The sequence below is a fragment of the Dendropsophus ebraccatus genome, chromosome 14 (assembly GCF_027789765.1).
Source record: "Dendropsophus ebraccatus isolate aDenEbr1 chromosome 14, aDenEbr1.pat, whole genome shotgun sequence".
NCBI lineage: Eukaryota > Metazoa > Chordata > Amphibia > Anura > Hylidae > Dendropsophus > Dendropsophus ebraccatus.
The window spans coordinates 74,729,067-74,756,947 of record NC_091467.1 but is presented as its reverse complement, the minus strand read 5'-3'; the positions used below and the strand labels follow the sequence as shown (position 1 = coordinate 74,756,947).

General features: G+C 48.4%; 2 protein-coding genes across 3 annotated transcripts in view; one reads left to right on the top strand and one right to left on the bottom strand.

The window, feature by feature from the left end:
- Positions 1 to 21,175, bottom strand: part of ARHGAP40 (Rho GTPase activating protein 40) — a 64,549-nt gene extending 43,374 nt beyond the window's left edge. The window contains exon 1 of the mRNA XM_069954011.1: positions 21,104 to 21,175. The gene's annotated coding sequence lies outside the window, so the exon portion shown is untranslated. The remainder of the gene's footprint in view (positions 1 to 21,103) is intronic.
- Positions 9,246 to 22,443, top strand: ACTR5 (actin related protein 5). 2 transcript variants are annotated; one of them, XM_069954017.1, is made up of 9 exons: positions 9,246 to 9,609; positions 9,890 to 10,119; positions 14,475 to 14,644; positions 16,674 to 16,894; positions 18,425 to 18,586; positions 18,666 to 18,776; positions 19,101 to 19,240; positions 20,641 to 20,773; positions 22,035 to 22,443. In XM_069954017.1, the coding sequence occupies exons 1-9, from the start codon at positions 9,256 to 9,258 to the stop codon at positions 22,293 to 22,295; spliced, it is 1,782 nt and encodes a 593-aa protein (XP_069810118.1). In that variant the 5' UTR covers positions 9,246 to 9,255; the 3' UTR covers positions 22,296 to 22,443. The 2 variants fall into 2 exon arrangements, with proteins under 2 accessions (XP_069810118.1, XP_069810119.1); XM_069954018.1 differs by lacking the exon at positions 19,101 to 19,240 and having other exon boundaries at positions 22,035 to 22,182.
- The last annotated feature ends 5,438 nt before the right edge of the window (positions 22,444 to 27,881 follow it).

Genomic DNA, 27,881 nt, shown 5'->3' with positions numbered 1-27,881 from the left:
TTATACTGGGGGAAGCTGTCTGTGTCACTAGTGCTGCAGCTTGAGCCGCCCTGCAATTCCCAACACAACCACAGAAATTGTGTGGCCTCTTACTGCTGCCACTCAATCTATAAGTGTAAAAAAACTTAATCTGTGAAAGAGACAAGAGACGCTCCCCCTCCCCCACACACACACAATGGACAGAGCCAACCTGAGGTGATGGAGGCTCCCTGAGTTCTGGAGACCCCATGACTGGGACAATGGGGTCTGTCAGGTGAGGGGTATACCATGACTAGGACAATGGGGTCTGTCAGGTGAGGGGTATACCATGACTAGGACAATGGGGTCTGTCAGGTGAGGGGTATACCATGACTGGGACAATGGGGTCTGTCAGGTGAGGGGTATACTATGACTGGGACAATGGGGTCTGTCAGGTTAGGGGTACACCATGACTGGGACAATGGGGTCTGTCAGGTTAGGGGTACACCATGACTGGGACAATGGGGTCTGTCAGGTGAGGGGTATACCATGACTAGGACAATGGCGTCAGGTGGGGGGTATACCATGACTGGGACAATGGGGTCTGTCAGGTGAGGGGTATACCATGACTAGGACAATGGGGTCTGTCAGGTGAGGGGTATACCATGACTGGGACAATGGGGTCTGTCAGGTGAGGGGTATACCATGACTAGGACAATGGGGTCTGTCAGGTGAGGGGTATACCATGACTGAGACAATGGGGTCTGTCAGGTGAGGGGTATACCATGACTAGGACAATGGGGTCTGTCAGGTGGGGGGTATACCATGACTGAGACAATGGGGTCTGTCAGGTGGGGGGTATACCATTATTAGGACAATGGGGTCTGTCAGGTGGGGGGTATACCATTATTAGGACAATGGGGTCTGTCAGGTGGGGGGTATACCATTATTAGGACAATGGGGTCTGTCAGGTGAGGGGTATACCATTATTAGGACAATGGGGTCTATCAGGTGGGGGGTATACCATTATTAGGACAATGGGGTCTGTCAGGTGAGGGGTATACCATGACTGGGACAATGGGGTCTGTCAGGTGGGGGGTATACCATTATTAGGACAATGGGGTCTATCAGGTGGGGGGTATACCATTATTAGGACAATGGGGTCTGTCAGGTGGGGGGTATATTAGACAGCAGATACACAGTAATTACTCTGATGTATTGGAAGCGGGAACAATGGACACACGTCAGGGTGACAAGGTTACGGACGCCCGTGAGAAGCTGAAGTACAAACTTGTGAGCCCATTTGGGATGGGAGTGCAATAACTTAAAGGGGTACTCCGGTGAAAATCAATTAATTGTTTTCAAATGAACTGGAGTACCCCTTTAAGTAATGGCACTCCCCTCCCAAAGATAAGTAATAGTTTATTGCATGAAAACAATAGCATAGACCGATTTGTTTGACATTTTACACAAAATAGTAAATGGCATCAATGTGTGACTGCTTGGGGTACTATGCTGGGGAACAAGAGGGGTACTATCCTGGGGAACAGCAGGGGTGCTATGCTGGGGAACAGCAGGGGTGCTATCCTGGGGAACAGCAGGGGTGCTATCCTGGGGAACAGCAGGGGTGCTATCCTGGGGAACAGCAGGGGTGCTATGCTGGGGAACAGCAGGGGTACTATCCTGGGGAACAGCAGGGGTGCTATCCTGGGGAACAGCAGGGGTACTATCCTGGGGAACAGCAGGGGTACTATGCTGGGGAACAACAGGGGTGCTATCCTGGGGAACAGCAGGGGTGCTATCCTGGGGAACAGCAGGGGTGCTATGCTGGGGAACAGCAGGGATACTATCCTGGGGAACAGCAGGGGTGCTATCCTGGGGAACAGCAGGGGTACTATCCTGGGGAACAGCAGCGGTACTATCCTGGGGAACAGCAGGGGTGCTATCCTGGGGAACAGCAGGGGTGCTATCCTGGGGAACAGCAGGGGTACTATGCTGGGGAACAACAGGGGTACTATCCTGGGGAACAGCAGGGGTGCTATCCTGGGGAACAGCAGGGGTGCTATGCTGGGGAACAGCAGGGGTACTATCCTGGGGAACAGCAGGGGTGCTATCCTGGGGAACAGCAGGGGTACTATCCTGGGGAACAGCAGGGGTACTATCCTGGGGAACAGCAGGGGTGCTATCCTGGGGAACAGCAGGGGTACTATCCTGGGGAACAGCAGGGGTACTATTCTGGGGAACAGCAGGGGTGCTATGCTGGGGAACAGCAGGGGTACTATCCTGGGGAACAGCAGGGGTACTATCCTGGGGAACAGCAGGGGTACTATTCTGGGGAACAGCAGGGGTGCTATGCTGGGGAACAGCAGGGGTACTATCCTGGGGAACAGCAGGGGTGCTATCCTGGGGAACAGCAGGGGTGCTATTCTGGGGAACAGCAGGGGTGCTATGCTGGGGAACAGCAGGGGTACTATCCTGGGGAACAGCAGGGGTACTATCCTGGGGAACAGCAGGGGAACTATCCTGGGGAACAGCAGGGGTGCTATCCTGGGGAACAGCAGGGGTACTATTCTGGGGAACAGCAGGGGTGCTATCCTGGGGAACAGCAGGGGAACTATCCTGGGGAACAGCAGGGGTGCTATCCTGGGGAACAGCAGGGGTACTATTCTGGGGAACAGCAGGGGTGCTATCCTGGGGAACAGCAGGGGAACTATCCTGGGGAACAGCAGGGGTACTATCCTGGGGAACAGCAGGGGTGCTATCCTGGGGAACAGCAGGGGTACTATCCTGGGGAACAGCAGGGGTGCTATCCTGGGGAACAGCAGCGGTACTATCCTGGGGAACAGCAGGGGTGCTATCCTGGGGAACAGCAGGGGTACTATCCTGGGGAACAGCAGGGGTGCTATCCTGGGGAAGAGCAGCGGTACTATCCTGGGGAACAGCAGGGGGGCTATCCTGGGGAACAGCAGGGGTGCTATCCTGGGGAACAGCAGGGGTGCTATCCTGGGGAACAGCAGGGGTACTATCCTGGGGAACAGCAGCGGTACTATCCTGGGGAACAGCAGGGGTGCTATCCTGGGGAACAGCAGGGGTACTATCCTGGGGAACAGCAGGGGTGCTATGCTGGGGAACAGCAGGGGTACTATCCTGGGGAACAGCAGGGGTGCTATCCTGGGGAACAGCAGGGGTACTATCCTGGGGAACAGCAGGGGTGCTATCCTGGGGAACAGCAGGGGAACTATCCTGGGGAACAGCAGGGGTGCTATCCTGGGGAACAGCAGGGGTACTATTCTGGGGAACAGCAGGGGTGCTATCCTGGGGAACAGCAGGGGAACTATCCTGGGGAACAGCAGGGGTGCTATCCTGGGGAACAGCAGGGGTACTATTCTGGGGAACAGCAGGGGTGCTATCCTGGGGAACAGCAGGGGAACTATCCTGGGGAACAGCAGGGGTGCTATCCTGGGGAACAGCAGGGGTACTATCCTGGGGAACAGCAGGGGTGCTATCCTGGGGAACAGCAGGGGTGCTATCCTGGGGAACAGCAGGGGTGCTATCCTGGGGAACAGCAGGGGTGCTATCCTGGGGAACAGCAGGGGAACTATCCTGGGGAACAGCAGGGGTACTATCCTGGGGAACAGCAGGGGTGCTATCCTGGGGAACAGCAGGGGTGCTATCCTGGGGAACAGCAGGGATACTATCCTGGGGAACAGCAGGGGAACTATCCTGGGGAACAGCAGGGGTACTATCATGGGGAACAGCAGGGGTGCTATCCTGGGGAACAGCAGGGGTGCTGTATTATGGATCCTAGAGGCCACATGCAGGAGCACTAACCCAGATATACCGGGACTCCTCTGTGGTGCTTCACTCTTCTTATACAGCTATGTCTGATCCTTCACTGATCATGAGAATACACGATGAATCGCTCACACAATGGGATTTCCATGCCTGCATACATGATACAGGTGAATGCACAAGCCCCCACCCCACCCCCACTCCCCTCCCCCCCCCCCCTCCCGAGCCATCGCACCATAAACCCACATGGAAAAAGTCACCGGAACAAAAGTTTATTCTATCTGTGGATTCTTCTATATTTAAAAGCTCCTTGTGTCTGACATAGCGAGAGCGGTCCGACCACATTCTGTCACCCCCGTACAATAACATCTCTGACAGACGTACAGGAGCTCAGCACCTGCACAGGATAGTAACTCTCCCATAGAGAATCCTGATGGTACATTGCAGTATGGTGGATCATTGTGTGGTGTCCTACCACCGGTGCTTTTCTCTCCTGTGTGTGTGGTGTCCTACCACAGGTGTTATGTTTATATACACCTCACAAAAGTCTGTACTTATTGCACTATTGTGGTGATGAAAGCAGTACTGAGTTTCGCCACTAGATGTCGCTGTATTAAGTATATGTATTTGGAAGCCGCACAGCTGAAGGATGTAAAGCGTTACTATTTCCTTGTTTGTCACCAGAATCTGTAGACTAGTAGGAGTCTTGTTTTCTTCTCTTCTATCACCTCTTCTCTTGTTTCTTCTGTTGAACTCTTCACCCACTCACAGCGCACCTTACATGCTGGGAGGAAGTAAGTCACATGGGTGGAGGAGCAGCAAAGGTCTTTCCTATCGGACATTGTGGAGAAAGGACACAAGCTAGACAGCTCTCCACAGTGGTCCTATCTGGGCCCTGGCCCTCTGCCAGGTCCCCGTACCTCAGTTCAGTCTTAGCTAGTACCCCGTATGGGAAAGACACAAGACAGTACACTGCTTACAACTTTCCTACAAGTAACGCTACAAAGCACTATGCAGTGTTAAAATCCTCTTAGGAGAGGACAAGCCAAAGAAAATCTCAACCCACACCAAGGACAAGGAGAGTCACAGAGCAGGACAGTATCCACAACAGAATAGCCAAAAAAATAGGAACTTATCCGGATAGAGCAAAGTTGCAGTAAGCCTAGGAACTCTATCTCGCAGCGCAGGTGTCAGCAGGGAACCCTCAGTATTCCGCTCATCCCAGGTAAAAAGGTCTGTGTCACCCATTAGGAAGGTTCAGCCGAGTCTAGTGGGCATAAGGTGGTGTGAACACTAATACAAAGTCAATACACGGGCACAGGCGTTCTTCTTCATCTAAGTATTCTACCTCATCCTGCAACATCCCAGCAGAGCACAGTACTACCTGGGTTGAGACTCTCATGGCATCCTCCTCTCTGCTACTCTGTTTCTACTCAGCACTACACAGTCAACACGACTATATCCTACACCGCACTCCTACTACAGATCTGGTCATTGTATTGTCAAGTATTTATTCAGAACTATTGTCAAGTGTGTTTTCAAGTGCTTTATCCAGAGAAACCTCATAGTGTTGATCTTGTATGACCTGCTGCACATTTGCAACTAGTAAACCGGCTTAACTACACCCAAGAGACTCTGTGATTTATCACAATCCACCGACACAGCACACACTGCAACCTTGGGACACTTCCCCTATCTGTGGGTGGTGGTTCCTATAATCCGGGAGGGTCACTACACCACTCTGGCCATCCGTGATCACACTATCCCAAGGGACCCGGTAGCAGCCGGCAGGACACTGACCACAGGTTAGAAGGGGACAACCGGCCTTATAAAATAAAAGCAGGGGTGCCATCACACCTGTGTGCCCACTTGGCACTGGGGTCACAAGACCTCAAAGTCCGTCCGTATCTCGGCCAACCACCACTGGAGGGGAGTCACACCACAAGACGGAACAGCCGATCTCTTACGTAGTCTGAAAATTGGCCTGAGGGATCATTGTAGTATGGGGGCTCATTGTCATATTGGGGCCCCCTGGGGTGTTGTTACAGGCAGTACAGTTGTACCCCCCACCCGGTCGGCAGCACTTTTGGCCATTGTTATATTAAACAGATGTAAATTACATTTATCGGTATTGATAATTTCCCACACGCCAATACAACCGGTCTCCAAGGACATGTTGGAGGTGATACGGGAAGATGTCCCAGGCCCATATGTCTGAGTGAGAGGTTACACAGCAGAAACAAAGAGGCTGTGCTGAGCTGCTGCATGCATGCCTCCTCCCTCCTCCACCCTGCTAGAAGATTAGGGAGGGAGGAGGCAGAATTCCATCTCATAGACTTCCATTATTCAGGCGTCTCAGTCACATCCAGTACGGACTGCTTCCCGCTTGTTCTCCTATTCGGTCCTGAGACCCGGACCGATAAAACACTGACGTCGTCTCTCTGACCTAGGATTTACATGACGTGTAAATAGGAGAAATCTCCGGGCAGTACCCAAGGGGATAGGCTTATCTGAACTTCCCCTTTAAGAAAACGCAGCAGTGAGATCTGACTGGCGGCCGCCGCACTTGTTGAGTCTTTACAGGAACTTTACAATTCCCCAACTATTTCACAGACGATTCCGGCTAAAATCCGACACCTGGGAGCGCAGGCACCGGACGCCCCATCACCTCCAAGCACTTTAACCCCTTTAGTACCAGAGAAGGGAAAACCAAGATTTCTGGGCATTTTGCTTCCTCTACAGGCGTCACTTTTTTCTATGGACATTGATAGAAACGTTGATCCCTGGATGTGTAACAGGGTCCATAGACATCAATGGCTGCTACCGTATACTGATGTGTGATCGGGACCTAACGCTTTACCCATATCACATGGATTGTAAAACCTATAGCTCTACCTTCTGGAACATTTAAAAAAATAAAAACTTTTTATGGAAAAAATGTTTTATTTAGAATTTTTAATAAACGTTATTTAAGGGGAACCCCAGCAAAAATATATATATTTCAAATCAGCTGGTGCCAGAGATTTGCAAATGACTTCTATTAAAAAATCTTCCAGTACTTATCAGCTGCTGTATGTCCTGCAGGAAGTGGTGTATTCTCTCCAGTCTGACACAGTGCTCTCTGCTGCCACCTCTGTCCATACCAGGAACTGTCCAGAGCAGGAGAGGTTTTCTATGGGGATTTGCTGCTGCTCTGGACAGTTCCTGACATGGACAGAGGTGGCAGCAGAGAGCACTGTGTCAGACTGGAGAGTATACACCACTTCCTGCAGGACATACAGCAGCTGATATGTACTAGAAGAATGGAGATTTTTATATAGAAGTAAATTACAAATCTACATAACTTTCTGACACGTTTATTTAAAATAATAATAATAATAATAATGTTTTTCTGCAGAGTACCCCTAATGCAACACTCCAAGTAACTCTAATGCCTGTGGGGGGACACCTGATTTCGGGATCCTCTCTCCACCCCATTAGGCCCCGCCCAGCTCTTTTATATAGATCTGCCACCATACTGTGCTGTCCTATGGAGGATACTGTGTGCTTTTCCTAAGGGCCAAATTGGCTCGATTCGGCCGATTATCGTTCGGTGAAATAGAGAGAATGATCAGCCGATGATCGTGTCATCGGCTGATCGTTTATTTAGGGCCAGACCGAAAATCATCGTTCCCCCACCGTGCATCTCTACGGTTGAATAGCGGTGCGCAGCGGGCGAGCGACGATTTGACAAGCAGCAGCATCATACATTACCTGTCCAGGCTTCGTCTCCGCGCTGTCCTTCATCACTGGGTCCCGCGCGCTCTCTATCTTCTGAATGGCCGGTCAGCTGAAGGAGTGCTCAGCCAATCACAGGCCGCAGCGGTCCAGCGGTGTGGCCTGTCAGCTGACCGACCATTCTGAAGATAGAGCGCGCGGGACCCGGGGATGAAGACAGCGCGGAGAAGCAGCCCTGCAGGTAATGTATGATGCTGCAAGGACATCGGTAACGCAGCCCTCGCTCAACGATCATCGGGCTGTGTAATAGGCCCAGTAAACGAGCGGCGATCTAGCAGATCGCCGCTCGTTTACATCGTTGATCGGGCCCTCCTCGGCCCGTGGAATAGGACCCTAATAGCCGCTATCACATAGGCTGACAGGGCAGGTAACCAGGAGGTGGCGGCTGATGACGGATCCACGTGATCTATGGGGCTCTTATATAATTTCTGATAATAACCATTTGCGGTAACAGTAAATCTAAGGCGCAGCCACAACTGCTCATTCACAGGACGAGGATATTATCGTTACTCTAATGACACGTTTGGTTATGAGGATGTCTCATTATAGAGATGTTACATTTATATCATGGATTCAGACCCAGACTGTGAGATCTGTGGGAGTGTTGGCGCTTCAGCATCCCTGCAGTTCCTGGCACATCCACCACCAGTCAATGTAAAAATCAGAAATAAAAAGGACCTGTTCAATGGGAACCTAACCCCCCTCCCCAATGCTGTGTGTATGCGGCCTCTGAGGATCCCCATGGTCACTAGAAGCTGCAGTGGAGGAAGATGCAGGAACCTGGACTTACCGGATCTGTCACCCACTAATCCCGTCTCGGCACTCAATTACTATGGGCTCTAGCAGCCCATAGTAATCAAACACTGATCTCATGAATCACTGCAGTACATATCTGCTCTCTTTATGAGAGATCAGTAAGTGATCATAGAAGTGGGAGACTTCTAGTTACAGTGTAAAAAAAAGTTCTTTCATTAATAAAAAATCCCATCTCTATTACATCACCCCCTCCCTCATTTTTTCCTATTTTATAAATAAAAAAGAAAACATTTGTTAAACATATCAGTTTTACCACAGGGTGAACAGCAACGCCCCCAGAAAAAAGAATTGCTTTTTTTCAATTTCACAGCGCAAATTATTTTTCCCGTTTCGCAGCATATTTTATGGAAATATTAAGTCTGTTATTGCAAAGTACAATTAGTGGCGCAAAAAATAAGGGCTCACCTGGGCCTCTAGGTGAACTAAATGCAAGCGCTTTGGCCAGCACTACAAAAACATGGCCGCCTTCTTCCAGAGACAGCACTGCTCTTGTCTCCAGGTCAGGTGTGGTTTGCAATAAGCTCTATTTACTTCAATGGAACTTACAGAACCTGCACCCAAACTGGAGACAATAGCGGCGCTGTCTCTGGAAGAAAGCGGCCATGTTTATCGAACGCTGGAGAACCCCTTTAAATTGCTCTTGTATTCTGCACCTGACCACTAGGGGGCAAAGGCCCCTTCCTAATGATACAGCTATAACCCATCACTGGCATACACCAGGCGCTGTCTCCCTGTTGTCTCTAGCAGCCAATCACAGCTCAGCTTTCATTTGACCGGACCAGTGTGCGGAATGAAAGTTGAACTGTGATTGGTTGCTATGGGTAATAGTATAAACTATAGAACTCGCAGTCGTCACGTGACACGGGCCGATCACGTGACCTTCTGACGTCAGTATTTAGCGTATCCCGCAAAATGGCGGCGCCCAGAGCAGCGAGTAATGTATTCACGTTCCGGGATGCCCGAGCAGTCCCGGACCCGGTGCATGAGCCGGTGCTGGACGGACCCGCCGTGCTCGTATTGGATAACGGCTCCTTCCAGCTACGGGCAGGATGGGCGGGGGAGGGGCCTAAGATGCAGCTGCGCTCGGTGGTGGCCCGGAGCCGGGGTGGGCCCCGCAGCCTGAGCCGTGTGGGTAACGACATCCCGAGCCTGGAGCCATTGCGGTGGCTGCTCCGCACTCCGTTTGATAAGAACCTGCCGGTGAACCTGGAGCTGCAGGAGCTGCTGTGTGATCACGTGTTCCAGAGGCTGGGCGTGACGTCAGAGGTGACGTAGGCGGCCTGCCGGGAGGGCGGGAAAATCAAGTGTTCTGTCACAATTCTGTTATCGGTCCCTGTTCACACCAGTGTGCGTCTTTTCATTTTAATTGGATTTTTCATAATTAGTTGTCTTAGATGTGTAGTCTCATGTTACTGTATATGCCTGTGGCAAAACTACAACTCCCAGCATGCCCAGACAGCCAAAGGCTGGGAGTTGTAGTTTTGCCTCAGTCATACATAGTAGTATAAATCACCACACATGGGTAACGCCCCTTCTCCCTCCGCAGGGCGGCGTCGATCACCCCATCGTCTTCACAGAAGCGCCCTGCACCCCGCTCCACGTCCGGCAGATGGTGGCCGAGCTCCTGTTTGAGTGTTACCGGGCTCCTAAAGTGTCGTTCGGCGTTGACGCACTGTACAGCTTCTACCATAACAGGAAGGAGGCGTCAGCCGGCAGCGCCGTGGTCGTGTCCTCCGGATATCACTGTACTCATATACTTCCTGTCCTCAATGGCCGGTGAGTGTTTGCGTTTGACTCGCGGCGGCTGGAGATGTTGGATGTCGCCCTAGGGAGTCGCATCCAACTTCTGCACCTGTTGGGAGTCAAATACTGAACCCTAACAGGTTGACAGGTCTGCTCGACACTAGTCAGGTTAAGTTAAAGAAGTACTCCACTCAAAAATAACTTTTGATATGTTGCTGCCCAAGGTGAGACTAACAATTCATTCCATACTATTCAGTCTCCTTCCCCCAGTTCTCAGCTGCTGCTTTCTGCTGAAGACACAAAAATCTGTGTGTGACCGTTTCTCTCTGTCTCCCCCTTCTGAGACGGTTGATGTATACAAGTCCCTGGCAGGCTTTATCTGTAACACTATAGCTTCTTTGTAATGCTGGGAGGGTTAATCTGAGGTTAAGTTGCTGATGAACTCACTGTGATTAATGCTGCGTTTACACAGAACGATTATTGTTCAATTTTTCGTGGTAACGATCACATTTGAGTGATAATCGGCTCGTGTAAACACGGCAAACGATCAAGCGACGAGCGAGAAATCGTTCATCTTGGTCTTTCAACAAGTTCTCAAATCGTCGTTGGTCGTTCGCTAAAAATTTGCAGATCGCTTCGTCTGAACAGTTTCACCGATTCACCCTGTGTGTGAGATGGGCTTAAGCGATCTTAAAACGATTGCAATAACAACTTTTTTAAACGATATATCGTTCCGGCTAGTGCAGCGTTTACACTGACCGATTATCGTTCGAGTTTCCGTAATAACGATCACATTTGAGTGATAATCGGCTCGTGTAAACACGGCTAATGATCAAGCAACGAGCAGGAAATCGTTCATTTTGATCTTTCAGCGTGTTCCTAAATCGTTGGTCGTTCGGTAAAAATTCGCAGATCGCTTAATGTAAACAGTCTTTGAAAAATTCACCCTATGTAAAAGATGGGCTTAAGCGATCTTAAAAACAATCGCAATAACGATTTTTCTTACGAATTTTCCAACGATTTTTCTAACAATTTATTCGTCTAAACACTGATTTTTATAAAACCCAAATTGTTGCTGTAAAATCATTAAACGATCGATTGGGCGAATTATCGCTCCATGTAAACCTACCATTACCCTCCCAGCATTACAAAGAAGCCACAATGTTGCAGGTACAGCCTGCCAGGGGCTTGTTTACATCACAGTAATGATCTAAGGTGCAGCTCACGTGTATCTGAATTGGCTGAGGTTAGCTGGGATACACAATCCAATGCACACAGTGACTACAATTTCTAAACATACCAGTCCTCAAAGCAAAATCTGATAATATATGGCAATTTATTATGGTGTCTTTCTGTCCTTTCCAGAGTAAAATATTCCTAAACACATTGAAAGCATAAAACATACAGATGTATAAAATACGACATGGAGAGACCCATGTGACCCAAATCAGCAGAATATACCTGTGCTCGTGTGTCAGTACCTTTGTCTTTCCCATTCTGTCTCAGTGTAATACCATATCCATACTTATGTTGTTTGGGGGCAGTCTTCTCCGCCGGTGGTGCTGGCCGGGTTCTGGTGGAGCATTTTGGGTCTGGTCCTGTGACATGGGGGTTGCAGGGTCATTCTGTGGCCTCCCTTCCCTGCATGTGCACGCTTGTCGGGGTTGGCAGTCGCTGACCGACACGGTGCGGAGTTAGTGTAGGGACCCGTGTGAACCAGGACACCGGCACGTGGTACATGGGGCAATATGGCTTGATCAAATTATATACTAACATCCTGGTGTTGGTTTTTAAAAATAGCCTAGTGGCATTAGTATCCGCCATAGGTGTGATGTGCAGCCGCTCCTCTCTCTGTGTCGTATTATACAGATGTATGAGCCCCGGGGCCCTTATAGTGCAATAGATCAACACAGAGGGTCAGGGAATGCGGTACAAAAGCATATAAAAACCTTAAAGGGGTAGTGCGGCGGTGAAGAATTATTCACAGAATAACACACATTACAAAGTTATACAACTTTGTAATGTATGTTATGTCTGTGAATGGCCCCCTTCCCCGTGTCCCACCACCCCCACCCGTGTACCTGGAAGTGTGGTGCGATATACTCACCTGTCACATGCCGACACCAGCCTCCGATCTTCATTCAGTGACGTCTTCTTCGGCCGGCCGGAGAACAGCTCCGTCTGTTCCGAATGCCGGTCGCCCTCTGCAGCGTCATCCAATGCTCAGCCGCGATTGGCTGAGCATAACTGTGCTCAGCCAATTGCGGCGGAGGGGGGACGGGCGGCAGGGATTCGTCCGTCCGTCCGAAGATGACGTTTGGCACAAAATGGCGGACGGCCCTCGACAGGGATCAGGTAATGTATAATGCACCAACTTCTCTGGGTACAGAATCGCGGCTGAGCATTGGATGACGCTGCAGAGGGCGGTCGGCATTCGGAAAAGACGGAGCTGTTCGCCGGCTGGCCGAAGAAGACGTCACTGAATGAAGATCGGAGACTGGTGTCGGCCCCGTGACAGATGAGTATATCGCACCACACTTCCAGGTACACGGGTGGGGGTGGGGGGACACGGGGAAGGGGGCCATTCACAGACATAACATACATTACAAAGTTGTATAACTTTGTAATGTGTGTTATTCTGTGAATAATTTTTTAGCGCCGCACTACCCCTTTAAATAAATCATAAAGGTGTATAAAATAACTAAATAATCATATAAATAGCCATATAGTGATTATACTGAGATCCTTCAAGTGTGTGGTCAGCAGGACTGGTCTTTGGTTTAGCCCAAGAGAGGGATTCCCATCATCCTCTCACTGACTTGTAATAATATCACACAGTAAGAGCAGGCAGATGGGGGTAGTAGTCCTGGCTCACTGGGCTGATCCAACTTTGTTGTTATAATTCAAAAGTCAGTTTATTTGTAGGTTGGTGAAGTGGATGATCTCCTTATGTGGAGCGTATGGTTATTAGACCAGTATAATAGATACCGGCGCTGATCCCTGCTGTTCTGTCTGAGATGTGCTGCATACACTGGATCTCTCTGGCTCGATCACTGCTTGTTGTCACAGGGGAGGATTTATACACATACACATAGTTTGCACGTGCACCACTCACCCATACAGGATCTGCCTCTTCTCTGGCGTCCCGGTCTGCCCGCGCTGAGAACAGTGACGTCACCAGCCTCATCCTGGTCTGTGCCAAAGCGTGGCCCCGCTGCCAGTAGTGCAGGAGGCAAAGTAAATGTTGAGCCAGCTCCTCCCAGACTTAGAGAGATGAGGAATGGATACAGGGGGATGTTCAGATGACTGTTGGGGTGTAGGCAAATGTTGGGTGGCTGCCAGACGTGTTTCGAAGCTACTAGCTTCTTCCTCAGTGGCTGGGAAATGGTGTAAGGACCACAGACCAGGAAGGAGGCTGGTGACGTCACTGTTCTCTCCGTGGGCAGACCGCAACGCCAGTGACCCTGGAGAAGAGGCAGATCCTGTATGGGTGAGCGGTGCACATGCAAACTATGTGTATGTGTATAAATCCTCCCCTGTGACAACAAGCAGTGATGGAGCCAGAGAGATCCAGTGTATGCAGCACATCTCAGACAGAACAGCAGGGATCAGCGCCGGTGTCTATTATACTGGTCTAATAACCATACGCTCCACATAAGGAGATCATCCACTTCACCAACCTACAAATAAACTGACTTTTGAATTATAACAACAAAGTTGGATCAGCCCAGTGAGCCAGGACTACTACCCCCATCTGCCTGCTCTTACTGTGTGATATTATTACAAGTCAGTGAGAGGATGATGGGAATCCCTCTCTTGGTCTAAACCAAAGACCAGTCCTGCTGACCACACACTTGAAGGATCTCAGTATAATCACTATATGGCTATTTATATGATTGTCTAGTATTTTTATACACCTTTATGATTTTTAAGGTTTTTATATGCTTTTGTACTGCATTCCCTGACCCTCTGTGTTGATCTATTGCTCTATAAGGGCCCCGGGTCTTATACATCAAAATGTTTTATGCTTTTAATATGTTTTGAGTATTTAACCCTGTAAAGGAGAGAAAGACACCTCAGGTTTAAGATTCTCTTTCATTACACTTGTTTACATCAGCCGTCTCATAAGGGAGGGGGGAGGAGGGGGAGACAGAGAGAAAAACTCACACACAGATTTTTGTGTCTGCAGCAGAAAGCAGCAGCTGAGAACTGGGGTAAGGAGACTGAATAGATAATAACAAGTATGGAAGGAATTGTTAGTCTCTCCATGGGCAGCAACATATCAAAGTTATGTTTGGTTGGAATACTCCGTAAAAAAAAAAAAAAAATAAAGTGGTAGTAGTGAAGCCAGTCCTATGTACTATATACTATGTATGTTCTTTATGTAGGTTCGACGGCAAGAACTGCAAGCGTATAAACATTGGAGGCTTCCAGGCTGTGACCTATCTGCACAGGCTTCTGCAGCTGAAGTATCCAGGACACCTCTCTGCCATCACACTGAGCCGCATGGAGGAGATTCTGCATGAGCACTGCTACGTGCCGGATGATTATATAGAAGGTGGGACTCCATAGACCATCAGGACTAGATCAAAGGAGAAGTCCGGCCATTTGAAAAATTCTGCTGCCGCCAGGGGGGAAAATATAACAATCATTACTTACCTCTCTACGTGCCCGCGATGCACCGCCTGACAGGCTCTGGGCCCACTTGCCAGAAGGCTTTTTCTCCTGATTTTTGATGATGTCCCAACTCGTGGGAGGGGATGCCTGTCCCGACTGATGGATTGCTCGGTCAGCCAATCAATGACTGCATCATTGTCCCATCCCAGTCACTGTCTGGCTGAGCGGTCAGTCCATCAACCGGGTTGTGATGTTGGTTGTGCAATGGATCCCAGAATAGCAATGGAGCAAAGCAACGGCACAGGGAGAAGTGAGTTGTGATATTCCACCCTGCCTGTGCCGAGTGGGACGTTTTTCAAATGTCTGGACTTTCTTCTTTAAATGGGTACTCCAGAGAAGAAAAGAAAATTAGTAATTTCCTTCTATTTAAAAATCCCAGTCTTCCAGTGCTTATCAGCTGCTGCATGTCCTGTAGGAAGTGGTGTATTCTCTCCAGTCTGACACAGTGCTCTCTGCTGCCACCTCTGTCCATGTTAGGAACTGTCCAGAGCAGCAGCAAATCCCCATAGAAAACCTCTCCTGCTCTGGACAGTTCCTGACATGGACAGAGGTGGCAGCAGAGAGCACTGTGTCAGACTGGAGAGAATACACCACTTCCTGCAGGACATACAGCAGCTTATAAGTACTGGAAGACTGGAGATTTGTACATTAAAGGGGTAGTGCAGCGCTAAAAAATTATTCACAGAATAACACACATTACAAAGTTATACAACCTTGTAATGTATGTTATGTCTGTGAATCGCCCCTTTCTCCGTGTCCCACCACCCCCGCCCGTGTACCCGGAAGTGTGTGGTGCATTATACATTACCTGATCCGTGTCTAGGGCCGTCCGCCATTTTGTGCCAAACGTCATCTTCGGACGGACGGACGAATCCCTGCCGCCCCCCCCCCCCCCCCTGTGAATAATTTTTTAGCGCCGCACTACCCCTTTAAAGTAACTTAGAGATCTGTACCCTTTTTAAGTTGGTTATGGAATGGAAGGGTACCAAGATGAGCTTAGGGCCATAGTCACATGCTAAAATAATGGCCATCATTTTCATTTAAAGTGTACCTGTTTGGGAAAACTTTTAACATGCCATAGAGATGTGTCAAAAGTTTTTTAATTGGTCCGGGTCTAAGTGTTCACACCTGTACTACAGATTGTGAGATCGAGCAGGAAGAACACCGCGCTGCAGCATGTCCGCTCTGTGTCATTTGATCTCAGTCGGGCTACGTAGACTTAAGGCCCTATTCCACGGGTCGTTTAGAGGAGCAATATCTTTCGTATTCGGCCGATAACGGCCGCTACGAACGATATTCGTCCCGTGGAATAGAGTGCAACGATCAACCGACATCGTTCATGTCGGCTGATCGCTGCAGTCGCTTGTTTTTCAACATGTTGAAAAACAAGCGACTGATATAGCAGCGATCTGCTGCCGTCGCTCCGTTGAATAGGAGCGTCGGCAGCAGATGCTGCTATATCCTATGGGCTGCCCGGACGATCAGCGATCCCCCGGGCAGCCCCCCCAGCAGCTCCCCACCGCCCCTCCCGCACTCACCCGCTCGCTGACGCCGCGTTGAATAGCGGCGGCAGCGAGCGGGGAACGAGGAGCAAGCGAGCGCTAATAGCGCTTGTTTGCTCCTCCAAACGACTCGTGGAATAGGGGCATTAAGGTGCATTTGCACAGAGAGATTTATCTGACAAATTTTTGAAGCTAAAGCCAGGAATGGATTTGAGAGATCACAGCCGGCCGGCGGGGTGTTAACAGGGCTGTCTGTTACATACTTGCAGCAGGATGTCTTCCCATAGAAGCTACAGGAAAGGGATAGGCAGCAGATTTTGCTGCATATTCAGAGCGGGAAATCCGCTGCCGATCCGGCCTGTGTTTGTGCCCTAAAGCTGAGTTTGTTACTGTGTCCCTGTGTAATAGAGCTGAAGAAGTGGCGATGCCCCGATTACTATGAGGAGAACGTCCACAAGATGCAGCTTCCCTTCTCTTCCAAGCTCCTGAGCAGTGCCGTGCCGTCTGAGGAGAAGCAGGAGCGGCGGCAGCAGCAGCAGCTCAGACGTCTGCAGGAGCTGAATGCACGACGCAGGGAGGAGAAGCTGCAGCAGGACCAGGAGCGGCTGGACAGACTTCTCTATGTACAGGTATGTGCCGCTGTCTATGACGCTACGTGTCCTAAGGTAGGTTCTAATATGATTATATTACAGACATCCAGTTATTTCACAGGATCCATAAAACATACTGAAAATGTTTTTCTAAGGAAATGTAAAAGTTTAAAATGGCTGTTCACTATTTTTTTTCTTTCAAATTAACTGGTTTCAGAAAGTTCAGTAGATTTGTAAATTTTAAAAGAATCTCCATTCTTCCAGTAGTATTAGCTGCTGTATGTCCTGCAGGAAGTGGTGTATTCTCTCCAGTCTTCCAGTACTGATCAGCTGCTGTATGTCCTGCAGGAAGTGGTGTATTCTCTCCAGTTTGACAGTTCTCTCTGCTGCCACCTCTGTCCATGTCAGGAACTGTCCAGAGCAGCAGCAAATCCCCATAGAAAACCTCTCCTGCTCTGGACAGTTCCTGACATGGACAGAGGTGGCAGCAGAGGGCACTGTGTCAGACTGGAGAGAATACACCACTTCCTGCACGACATACAGCAGCTGACAAGTACTGGAAGACTGGAGATTTCTTTTAATAGAAATAAATTACAAATTCTTTTCACTTTCTGGCACCAGTGTGTGAATTACTCCTTAAAAACAATAAAAGCCAGAGCGTGCTGGGGACCAGAAGATCTGACATCTGCAGTGACACAGGAGCGGGGTCTGTGAGTACACCGGCTTTGATTGTGTTGTTGTAGGAGTCTACTAAGCTTTTACATTTCCACAGAAAACCACTTTAAAGTCCTGTTTCCCTGGATCCTATCCCTTTCAGTAGTGTTGTCATGATACAGGGCCTTGTCGTGATTGGCTTCCTTAGTTCACTGGGCATAAGCACAGAGGTTTGTTCACTTGGTTCTTTAAATTCTCCTTTTAAAGCCAAAGTACCACCATTACATCGATTTTGTTTTTTTTTTCATTAACTGATGGGTGCCGCCCGGCATGAAGCACTGGAGGCGGGCCTGCTTCCTCCGTGTGATGATCTCCCCTCCCCTCTGTGACGCAGCTCCATTGATTTAGTGGAGCTACGCCACAGAGGGTAGGGGGTTTCGTCTTCCTGGGGGCTGACGGACCTGCCTCCAGTGCTTCATGCCGGGGTGGTGCTCGGGAATAGACCTGCTTCATGTGTGGGAATCAGGCGGCGGTTCAACAAAAGGACCGCTGCCTTATCCCGCACTGTCATCGACCCATTAACATAAAGAAAACAAAAGCAATGTAGCTGGTGGTTTGGTCGCTTTAATGACTGGGGTCTCGTTTGCTGAAGGTTGAGTTGTAAAATCTATTGACCCTGTAGACCACTGATGCCAAAACTCCTGGCCTCCAGCTGTGGCAAAACTACAACTCTCATCCTGCCTAGAGAGCTAAAGCTTTGGCTGTTTAGGCATGATGGGAATTGTAGTTTTGCGACAGCTGGAGGGCTGGGAGTTTGACACCAGTGGATTATATTGCAGTCACTGGATTACGTGCAGGTGAGACTTCTGGTCGGAGTACCTTTTACCGTTGTAACTTTGCGGTTTTGCTGAACAGGAACTTCTGGAGGATGGACACGTGGAGCAGTTTCATAAGGCGTTGGTGGAGCTTAATATGGACTCCGCAGAAGAGCTACAGTCTTACATTCACAAACTCAATGTGGCCGTTGAGCAGGGTCGACAGCGCGTCCTGGGAGACACGATAGACAGTAAACCGCAGGTATACCACACTGTCACCCACAGTCCAGCCAGATACTACATGCAGAGATTACACTGACTGTCCTTCATCTCATCTATAGACACCAGAAACCATCGGGGGAGAAACCGAAGAAATGGAGGGAATATCTGAGCTGGAACCAATGGACTCTGAGGAGCAGATAGAACCTGAGAAGACTGCGCCAAATGTCCAGGTACTCAGGCGAGAAGAACTTTCCTTCAGATTAACTGGTGTTAGAAAGTTATATAGATTTGTAATTGACTTCTCTTTAGAAATCTCCAGTCTTCCAGTAGTTATCAGCTGCTGTATGTTCTACAGGAAGAGGTGTATTCTCTCCAGTCTGACCCAGTGCTCTCTGCTGCCACCTCTGTCCATGTCAGGAACTGTCCAGAGCAGGAGAGGCTTTCGTTCTGACACCAGCTGATTTAAAAACATTAACTATGATTTTACTAATGAAATATGAAATATCTTATACACTGATCTGACCATATACCTCCTCCTGTTATATTTCCACTAGCCCATGTTTAACATTGCAGAGTATCATCAGATGTATCTGGGTACAGAGAGGATTCGGGTTCCTGAAGTGTTATTTCAGCCGTCTCTGATTGGAGAAGACCAGGCGGGGCTGGCTGAGGCCATGCAATATATGCTGGACCGGTGAGTGTATGTGACATCATCGCTGCGGTCACTGGAGCCGGGTCGGATTTAGGTGTGAGCAAAAGTGTCAGGTTTTGCCCATAGCTCCCAGTCATAGCTCTGCTTTTACAAAAATATTTTTCATTCAAATCAGCTGGTGTCAGAACATTATATAGATTTGTAATTTATTTGTATTTAAAAATCTCCAGTCTTCCATTAGTTATCAGCTGCTGTATGCCCTGCAGGAAGTGGTGTATTCTCTCCAGTCTGACAGTGCTCTCTGCTGCCACCTCTGTCCATGTCAGGAACTGTCCAGAGCAGGAGAGGTTTTCTATGGGGATTTGCTGCTGCTCTGGACAGTTTCTGACATGGACACAGATGGCAGCAGAGAGCACTGTGTCAGTCTGGAGAGAATACACCACTTCCTGCAGGACATACAGCAGCTGATAAGTAGTGGAAGACTGGAGATTTTTAAAGAGAAGTCAATTACAAATCTATATAACGTTCGGAAGCCATTTGATTTGAAAGCAAAGGATTTTTGCCGGAGTACCACTTTAAAGTCCCTTATTCTGAGTGTTGGAGATGCTGGATAGTAATCTGCCTCCAGAATTGCGAGGCTAACCTCGGATGTTCTGACGTGCCATGTGAACATTCCCCCGAGGGGAAAACGTTTGTTTATCAAAACCGAGTAGTCTGTACAGCTCAGGGTATGATTGGGAGTTGGAGTTTCTTTTGCTCTGAGCTGATACATTACACGGATTGCACAAACCCCATAAGCCGAGGATGGTGAGAAAGCGCTCCACCTCGAGACACTGCGCACATTCCATACATTCTGTACATTGCTGATTTATCATATACAAGCTACATGCCTATAAATGTTCCCTCACTTGGGGTTCAGCCCAAAGGGGGTGCAGTAACTCATGTGAGGCCTGTAGGTGCCCCCAGCCAGGTAATGCAGGCCTACAGCCGCAGGGGCGCATCCTAATGAGGGAATGTAAACATGCCTGGGATCAACACTGCCTGAAGAATCCCGACATCCCCCTAACCTGCAGAGCAGCAGGTTACAAAGCACAGGTTTAAAGTGTCCCTGGCATTAATATTTTTTTACAGAAATCAATAGAAATAGGTTTTATTAGGCCAAAAAGTTTTTCTGTAATAAATAGCCCCCATCCTTCCCACTGTTACAGTAAGCTAAATGGAGGCTCAGTGTATGGAGTCCAGAAGCTGGCGCTGTGTACTTTGTGTAGTGGCCTTGCCAGGTGCTGAGCTCTAGTAACACAGTATGGCCGCTACACAATATACAGAGCCAAAACGTCTAGCTCTATACACTGTTCTCATCTAGGGCTGAGGATCGCTAGTCGAGGCCATTTATCAGTTTTTCCTGGAAAACCCCTTTAAATCTGCTCTTCTGTTTTCATCAGATACCCACTAGAGGTGCAGCAGGAGCTGGTGCAGAACGTCTTCCTGACGGGGGGCAACGTCATGTATCCAGGAATAAAGGCGCGGATGGAGAAGGAGCTTCTGCAGATAAGGCCTTTTGGCTCCACGTTTCATGTAGGTTACCTGTGTGTGTGTGTGTGTCCTGATTCTTCTACTTATTACATTTAAGGGAATCTGTCAGCACCCGGACCCTACCTGGGGTGCTGACAGTGTGCTGTAGCTGTCCCCTAGTGAGCATCGTACCTTTTTGGTAAGATTATTCATAATCTTTTGTCTCCTTCTGTAATGAAGAGTCAATGAGGAGTTGTGGCTCAGTGTTTGTGCTGCAATCTGGTCGCCTCACCCCTCCTCCCTCCTCCCTATTCATGAATAATCAATGCTGCCCGGCCTCCTACTCACTCAGTTGTCAGTCGCTACCTTCCAACAGAGGAGTGGTCTACTTACCTGTTGAACCTTCTGGCTTGTGTAGGAGCTGTGGTTTATGGGTAAATCACCTGTCTAGAGACCAGCATCAGTTTGTTTTCTTTGGTTCAAATCCCCTAATGGAAACAAAATGCGGTATAGTTAGTTATTTTTTTATTTTTGTCATTATTGTATTAAATAACTAAAACTAATTTGGACCTGATCAGAAATTCTTTGCACTTTTAAAAATGATACAATAATGAGAGAAAAATAACTATTTCATTTTATTGTTTATTATTATTATTATTATTTTAATACAATGATGAGAAAAATAAAAAAATAACTATTTTGTTTCTATCAGGGGATTTGAACCAAAGAAAACTGGTGCTGGTCTCTAGAGAGGTGATTTACCCCTAGACGTCAGCTCCTACACAGGCTGGGAGGTTCAGCTATATGTGACTGCAGATCAGTCCTCTGTTGGCAGATACTGACTGACAGCTGAGCGAGCAGGAGGCCGGGCAGCAGAGATTATTCATGAACCAGTGGTGATGGGGCCAGAGTGCGGCACTAACTCCTCATTGACTCTTCATTACAGTAGGAGATGAGAGATTGTGCACAATCCACTGCACGTACACATCACCTATCGGTACCATGCTCACAAAGGGACGGTCAGCACCTCAGGTAGGGCCCGGGTGCTGACAGATTCCCTTTCAGTTTGTGTGTGTGATTAAGTCTGGTAATTATTCATATCCAAAACCAGTGGTGGGTTCAACCCACAGAAAAGGGACTAAAACTACTGTGTGAACACAGCCTAACTGCTCAGCGTTTGTGGCTTCTTCTATCCGTACAGGCTGTCAGACTTGTGGCCCTCCAGCTGTTGCCAATGCCTTAGCTGTCCTTGCGTGATGGGAGTTGTACTTATGTGACAGCTGGAGGGACCCCTGTGATTTAAACAAATTCTTGGCCTCTGCAGGTTTCTCTGGCCTCTCACCCCGTGCTGGACGCCTGGCATGGCGCTTCTGAATGGGCCCTCCAAAATCTTGACACAGACGAGGGCTGGATAAGCCGGAAAGATTACGAGGAGATGGGGGGAGAGTACCTCAAGGAGCATGTGGCCTCCAACCGCTACACTGCCATCCGGCTGCCCAAACCTGCGCCGCGTGGTGCGGCTCCAGCCAACAGCCAGGAGGCAGAGAGTGCACCACAGAGTAACCCCGGTGCTGCCCCGTCATAAGGCGGCCATGCTTTATACCTGCTATAGAGGCTCAGCCGCTCCTCTTCTATCCAGGAGGCTGGTGGGAGTCTCATCGCAGGGACAGTGCTGGACATTTCTTTAATTTTCTACTTATATTTATTTTTGTAATAAAAGCTGAAAGTCGTTATATCGGTTTAATCAGACCCATATATACAAAGATCTCGGGGTCAGAGGTGATGATAAGGGGCAGGCAGGAGGGGCTAAACACAGCTAAGGCTTTAAGGGCAACTCCAGCAAAAATTTATTTTTAAGCCAACTGGTGTCAGAAAGTTAAACAGATTTGTAATTTACTTCTATTAAAAATCTCCAGTCTTCCAGTACTTATCAGCTGCTGTATATCCTGCATATCTATCACATACAGCAGCTGATAAGTACTCGAAGACTGGAGAGAATACACCACTTCCTGCAGGACATACAGCAGCTGATAAGTAATGCAAGACTGGAGATTTTTAATAGAAGTAAATTACAAATCTGTATAACTGTCTGACACCAGTTGATTTGAAAGAAGAAAAAATTCGCTGGAGTTGCCCTTGAAGAGTGCACCGGGCCTTGATACTGCATGTAACCCCTTCACAGACCCCTTCTAACCTGCCTCCCAGGCTCTGCAGACCATGCAAGGTACAGTAGTTACATTCCAGGACGTCTAATAGAAGTGCCTCTGTGGCAGGGGCTCCATGTTACCCATAGAAGATAGTGGCGGTCTGCTGCCACCACTCCTATTACATGGAGCAGAGGACAGCAGACCATCGCTATTGGCAGCAGGATTGTGGTTCCTGTTGTAGACCATCGTGCATGTTGACTGATCCTTGTTTTTCAACATAAGCGATTACACAAAGTGATTTTCGGATGGTAATGGGCCAAATATGGCCGATAATCACTTTGTGTAAAAGTATCCTTACTCTCCATACACAGCAGTAGTGTCCCCCGGTACTCCCTCAATCTCCATACACAGCAGTAGTGTCCCCCGGTACTCCCTCATGGTCCATACAAAGCAGTAGTGTCCCCCGGTACTCCCTCACTCTCCATACACAGCAGTAGTGTCCCCCGGTACTCCCTCACTCTCCATACACAGCAGTAGTGTTCCCCGGTACTTCCTCAATCTCCATACACAGCAGTAGTGTCCCCCGGTACTCCCTCATGGTCCATACAAAGCAGTAGTGTCCCCCGGTACTCCCTCACTCTCCATACACAGCAGTAGTGTTCCCCGGTACTCCCTCAATCTCCATACACAGCAGTAGTGTCCCCCGGTACTCCCTCATGGTCCATACAAAGCAGTAGTGTCCCCCGGTACTCCCTCACTCTCCATACACAGCAGTAGTGTCCCCCGGTACTCCCTCACTCTCCATACACAGCAGTAGTGTCCCCCGGTACTCCCTCATGGTCCATACAAAGCAGTAGTGTCCCCCGGTACTCCCTCACTCTCCATACACAGCAGTAGTGTCCCCCGGTACTCCCTCACTCTCCATACACAGAAGTAGTGTCCCTGGTACTCCCTCACTCTCCATACACAGAAGTAGTGTCCCTGGTACTCCCTCACTCTCCATACACAGCAGTAGTGTCCCCCGGTACTCCCTCACTCTCCATACACAGCAGTAGTGTCCCCGGTACTCCCTCACTCTCCATACACAGAAGTAGTGTCCCTGGTACTCCCTCACTCTCCATACACAGCAGTAGTGTCCCCCGGTACTCCCTCACTCTCCATACACAGCAGTAGTGTCCCCCGGTACTCCCTCACTCTCCATACACAGCAGTAGTGTCCCCCGGTACTCCCTCACTCTCCATACACAGCAGTAGTGTCCCCGGTACTCCCTCACTCTCCATACACAGAAGTAGTGTCCCTGGTACTCCCTCACTCTCCATACACAGCAGTAGTGTCCCCAGTATTTCCTCACGCTCCATACACAGCAGTAGTGTCCCCATATATGCAGAGTACTCCCTTAGGCTATGTGCACACTATGGAACCCAGCCGGATCACCCACTGGGAATTCCGCAGCTTGCATCTCCACCTGTGCCATAGACTCCATTCTATGGTCAGGCAGAAGAAACGGGTTCATTCTTCAGGTGGACGGCAGAATCTGCCTGACCATAGAATGGAGACTATGGCACAGGCGGAGATGCAAGCTGCGGAATTCCCAGTGGGTAATCTGCCTGGGTTCCTAGTGTGCACATACCCTAAGGGCCCTATTACACCAACAAATTATCTGACATTTTTTTTGAGCTAAAGTCAGGAACAGAGAACAGTTATAAAGAAAAGACTGAGATTTCACCTCTTTTCCTGGCTTTGGCTTAAAAAAATAAAAAATCTGTCATAATCTGTTGGCGTTATAGGGCCCATAGTGTCCTAGTATTAGTGATGACTGTACGGATATAGTGCAGCCCTGGTGCCTGCTCCTTGTACCACTGTCTCCGTACATTAAATTGACAGTGTAAACACACCCAGTATGATGAGTGGCTCACACCATAGGCCTGAAGACCTACACATCCCTGAAAAGCCAATGTTCTGGAAGCACAGATGGATATATGAATGGCACCATGTGTCTCCTTGATCTCACACCATTTATGGGCCATATTACATGACTTAATGTAAATGAGCGCCGATCTGCCAGATCTGAGCCCATCCACAACTTGTTGCACGATTATCATAGGGCGCTAGTACACGGAGCAATGATCTGCTGATCCGGCCTGGTTTGGCAGATTATCGCTCCGTGGATTTGGGCCCTAGCAGAGTCAGTCGTTTGGAACGTGCGTCACAGCTGACAGATTCCTATTAAATGTCAGAAGTTTTTACTCCAGTGCATCAGACAACAGACAGTGATTGAAACGCGTTTAGCCGCAGGCTCCGACCACCTACATTCCTATCATTTCTTCTCTCGGCTCCTGCGGGGTCATAGGTCACAGCCTGCAGCATGTTCAGTCCGTGCACCAGAGGAGCTGGCAGGAGGAGGGCCGGATTACAGATGATCAGAGAATACAGAATAGTAGCTATAGACGGTATAATCCAAGGACTCTCCTCCCTGCTCTCTCCTGTCTGAAGATCAGTGGGGACTCCAGAGGTCAGACTATCCCCCCGTTATCATACATCCACCTACTGCCCTGTGGATAAGTTATAAAGACGTTTGACCACTAACAGTATTTAAAGGGATTATTCAGGTTTAGACAAACATGGTCGCTTTCTTTCAGAAACAGCACCTCTTCAGCCCTCTGGTTGGATGCGGTATTGCAGCTCAGTTCCATTGAAATTTATGAAGCCGAATTGTAATACCGCACACAACCTGAGGACAGGGGTGGCGCTGTTTTTTGCCAGAAATTAGCTGTGCTTTTTAAAATTCAGAATCATGTTACTTGAGAGGGGAATACCTATTTAAAATGCAAAAAACAACCCAGACCCTAAAAAAGATTAAAAGCAAAAGAAAAATTGAATTCCCCTTTAATGACAAATAGCGCACAAGTGCAACATAAAGGCGCCCAGGAACATCAGGGACTAATGATAAAAGCAGAAAGTGAAAGAGGATCCAAGATAAAATAATGATTGTGCCCTAGAAAAAAAATTATAATGGATGTGTCCACCAGAGGGCGCTCTCTGCATATAATGCTGCTTCCCATATATACCTATATACATAACATCACTGTAACACCCTCAACTGTGTACAGTGTCTATACAAATATACATCAGACATACATATATGGGGCGGTTCTCTTTATTACCATCTCTTGGCTGGAGAGTCATTGTATACAGCAGGTAACTTATCACAGAGGTAATGCAGCAACACAATCCACCAGCAGAGGGCGCCAACTGTGTGCTAATGAAATCCAGAGAGGCCTCAGTAAGGCTGGTATATACTGTAGTCGCTGTACACTGTATACTCTGTAAGGCTGGTATATACTGTAGTCGCTGTGCACTGTATACTCTGTAAGGCTGGTATATACTGTAGTCGCTGTGCACTGTATACTCTCTGTAAGGCTGGTATATACTCTGTACGGGTGATATATACTGTAGTCGCTGTGCACTGTATACTCTGTAAGGCTGGTATATACTGTAGTCGCTGTGCACCATATACTCAGTAAGGCTGGTATATACTGTAGTCGCTGTGCACTGTATACTCTGTAAGGCTGGTATATACTGTAGTCGCTGTGCACAGTATACTCTCTGTAAGGCTGGTATATACTCTGTACGGGTGATATATACTGTAGTTGCTGTACACTGTATACTCTGTAAGGCTGGTATATACTGTAGTCGCTGTGCACCATATACTCTGTAAGGCTGGTATATACTGTAGTCACTGTACACTGTATACTCTGTAAGGCTGGTATATACTGTAGTCGCTGTGCACCATATACTCTGTAAGGCTGGTATATACTGTAGTCGCTGTGCACCATATACTCTGTAAGGCCGGCATATATTGTAGGTGCTGTACACTGTATACTCTCTGTAAGGCCGGCATATATTGTAGGTGCTGTGCACTGTATACTCTGTAAGGCTGGTATATACTGTAGTCGCTGTGCACAGTATACTCTCTGTAAGGCTGGTATATACTCTGTACGGGTGATATATACTGTAGTTGCTGTACACTGTATACTCTGTAAGGCTGGTATATACTGTAGTCGCTGTGCACCATATACTCTGTAAAGCTGGTATATACTGTAGTCGCTGTACACTGTATACTCTGTAAGGCTGGTATATACTGTAGTCGCTGTGCACCATATACTCTGTAAGGCTGGTATATACTGTAGTCGCTGTGCACCATATACTCTGTAAGGCCGGCATATATTGTAGGTGCTGTGCACTGTATACTCTGTAAGGCTGGTATATACTGTAGTCGCTGTGCACTGTATACTCTGTAAGGCTGGTATATACTGTAGGTGCTGTGCACTATATACTCTGTAAGGCTGGTATATACTGTAGTCGCTGTGCACTGTATACTCTGTAAGGCTGGTATATACTGTAGTCGCTGTGCACTGTATACTCTGTAAGGCTGGTATATACTGTAGTCGCTGTGCACTGTATACTCTGTAAGGCTGGTATATACTGTAGGTGCTGTGCACTATATACTCTGTAAGGCTGGTATATACTGTAGTCGCTGTGCACTGTATACTCTGTAAGGCTGGTATATACTGTAGTCGCTGTGCACTGTATACTCTGTAAGGCTGGTATATACTGTAGTCACTGTACACCATATACTCTGTAAGGCTGGTATATACTGTAGTCGCTGTACACTGTATACTCTGTAAGGCTGGTATATACTGTAGTCGCTGTACACTGTATACTCTGTAAGGCTGATATATACTGTAGTTGCTGTACACTGTATACTCTGTAAGGCTGGTATATACTGTAGTCGCTGTGTACCATATACTCTGTAAGGCTGGTATATACTGTAGTCGCTGTGCACCATATACTCTGTAAGGCTGGCATATATTGTAGGTGCTGTGCACTGTATACTCTCTGTAAGGCTGGTATATACTGTAGTCGCTGTGCACTGTATACTCTGTAAGGCTGGTATATACTGTAGTTGCTGTACACTGTATACTCAGTAAGGCTGGTATATACTGTAGTCGCTGTGCACTGTA

Bases quoted from the DNA above. Each gene is read 5' to 3' on its own strand.
- ACTR5 (XM_069954017.1), top strand. From the start codon at position 9,256: ATGGCGGCGCCCAGAGCAGCGAGTAATGTATTCACGTTCCGGGATGCC. The intron at 10,120-14,474 runs GTGAGTGTTTGC...TTCTTTATGTAG, and splicing joins CTTCCTGTCCTCAATGGCCG to GTTCGACGGCAAGAACTGCA. The intron at 18,587-18,665 runs GTATACCACACT...TCTCATCTATAG, and splicing joins CGATAGACAGTAAACCGCAG to ACACCAGAAACCATCGGGGG.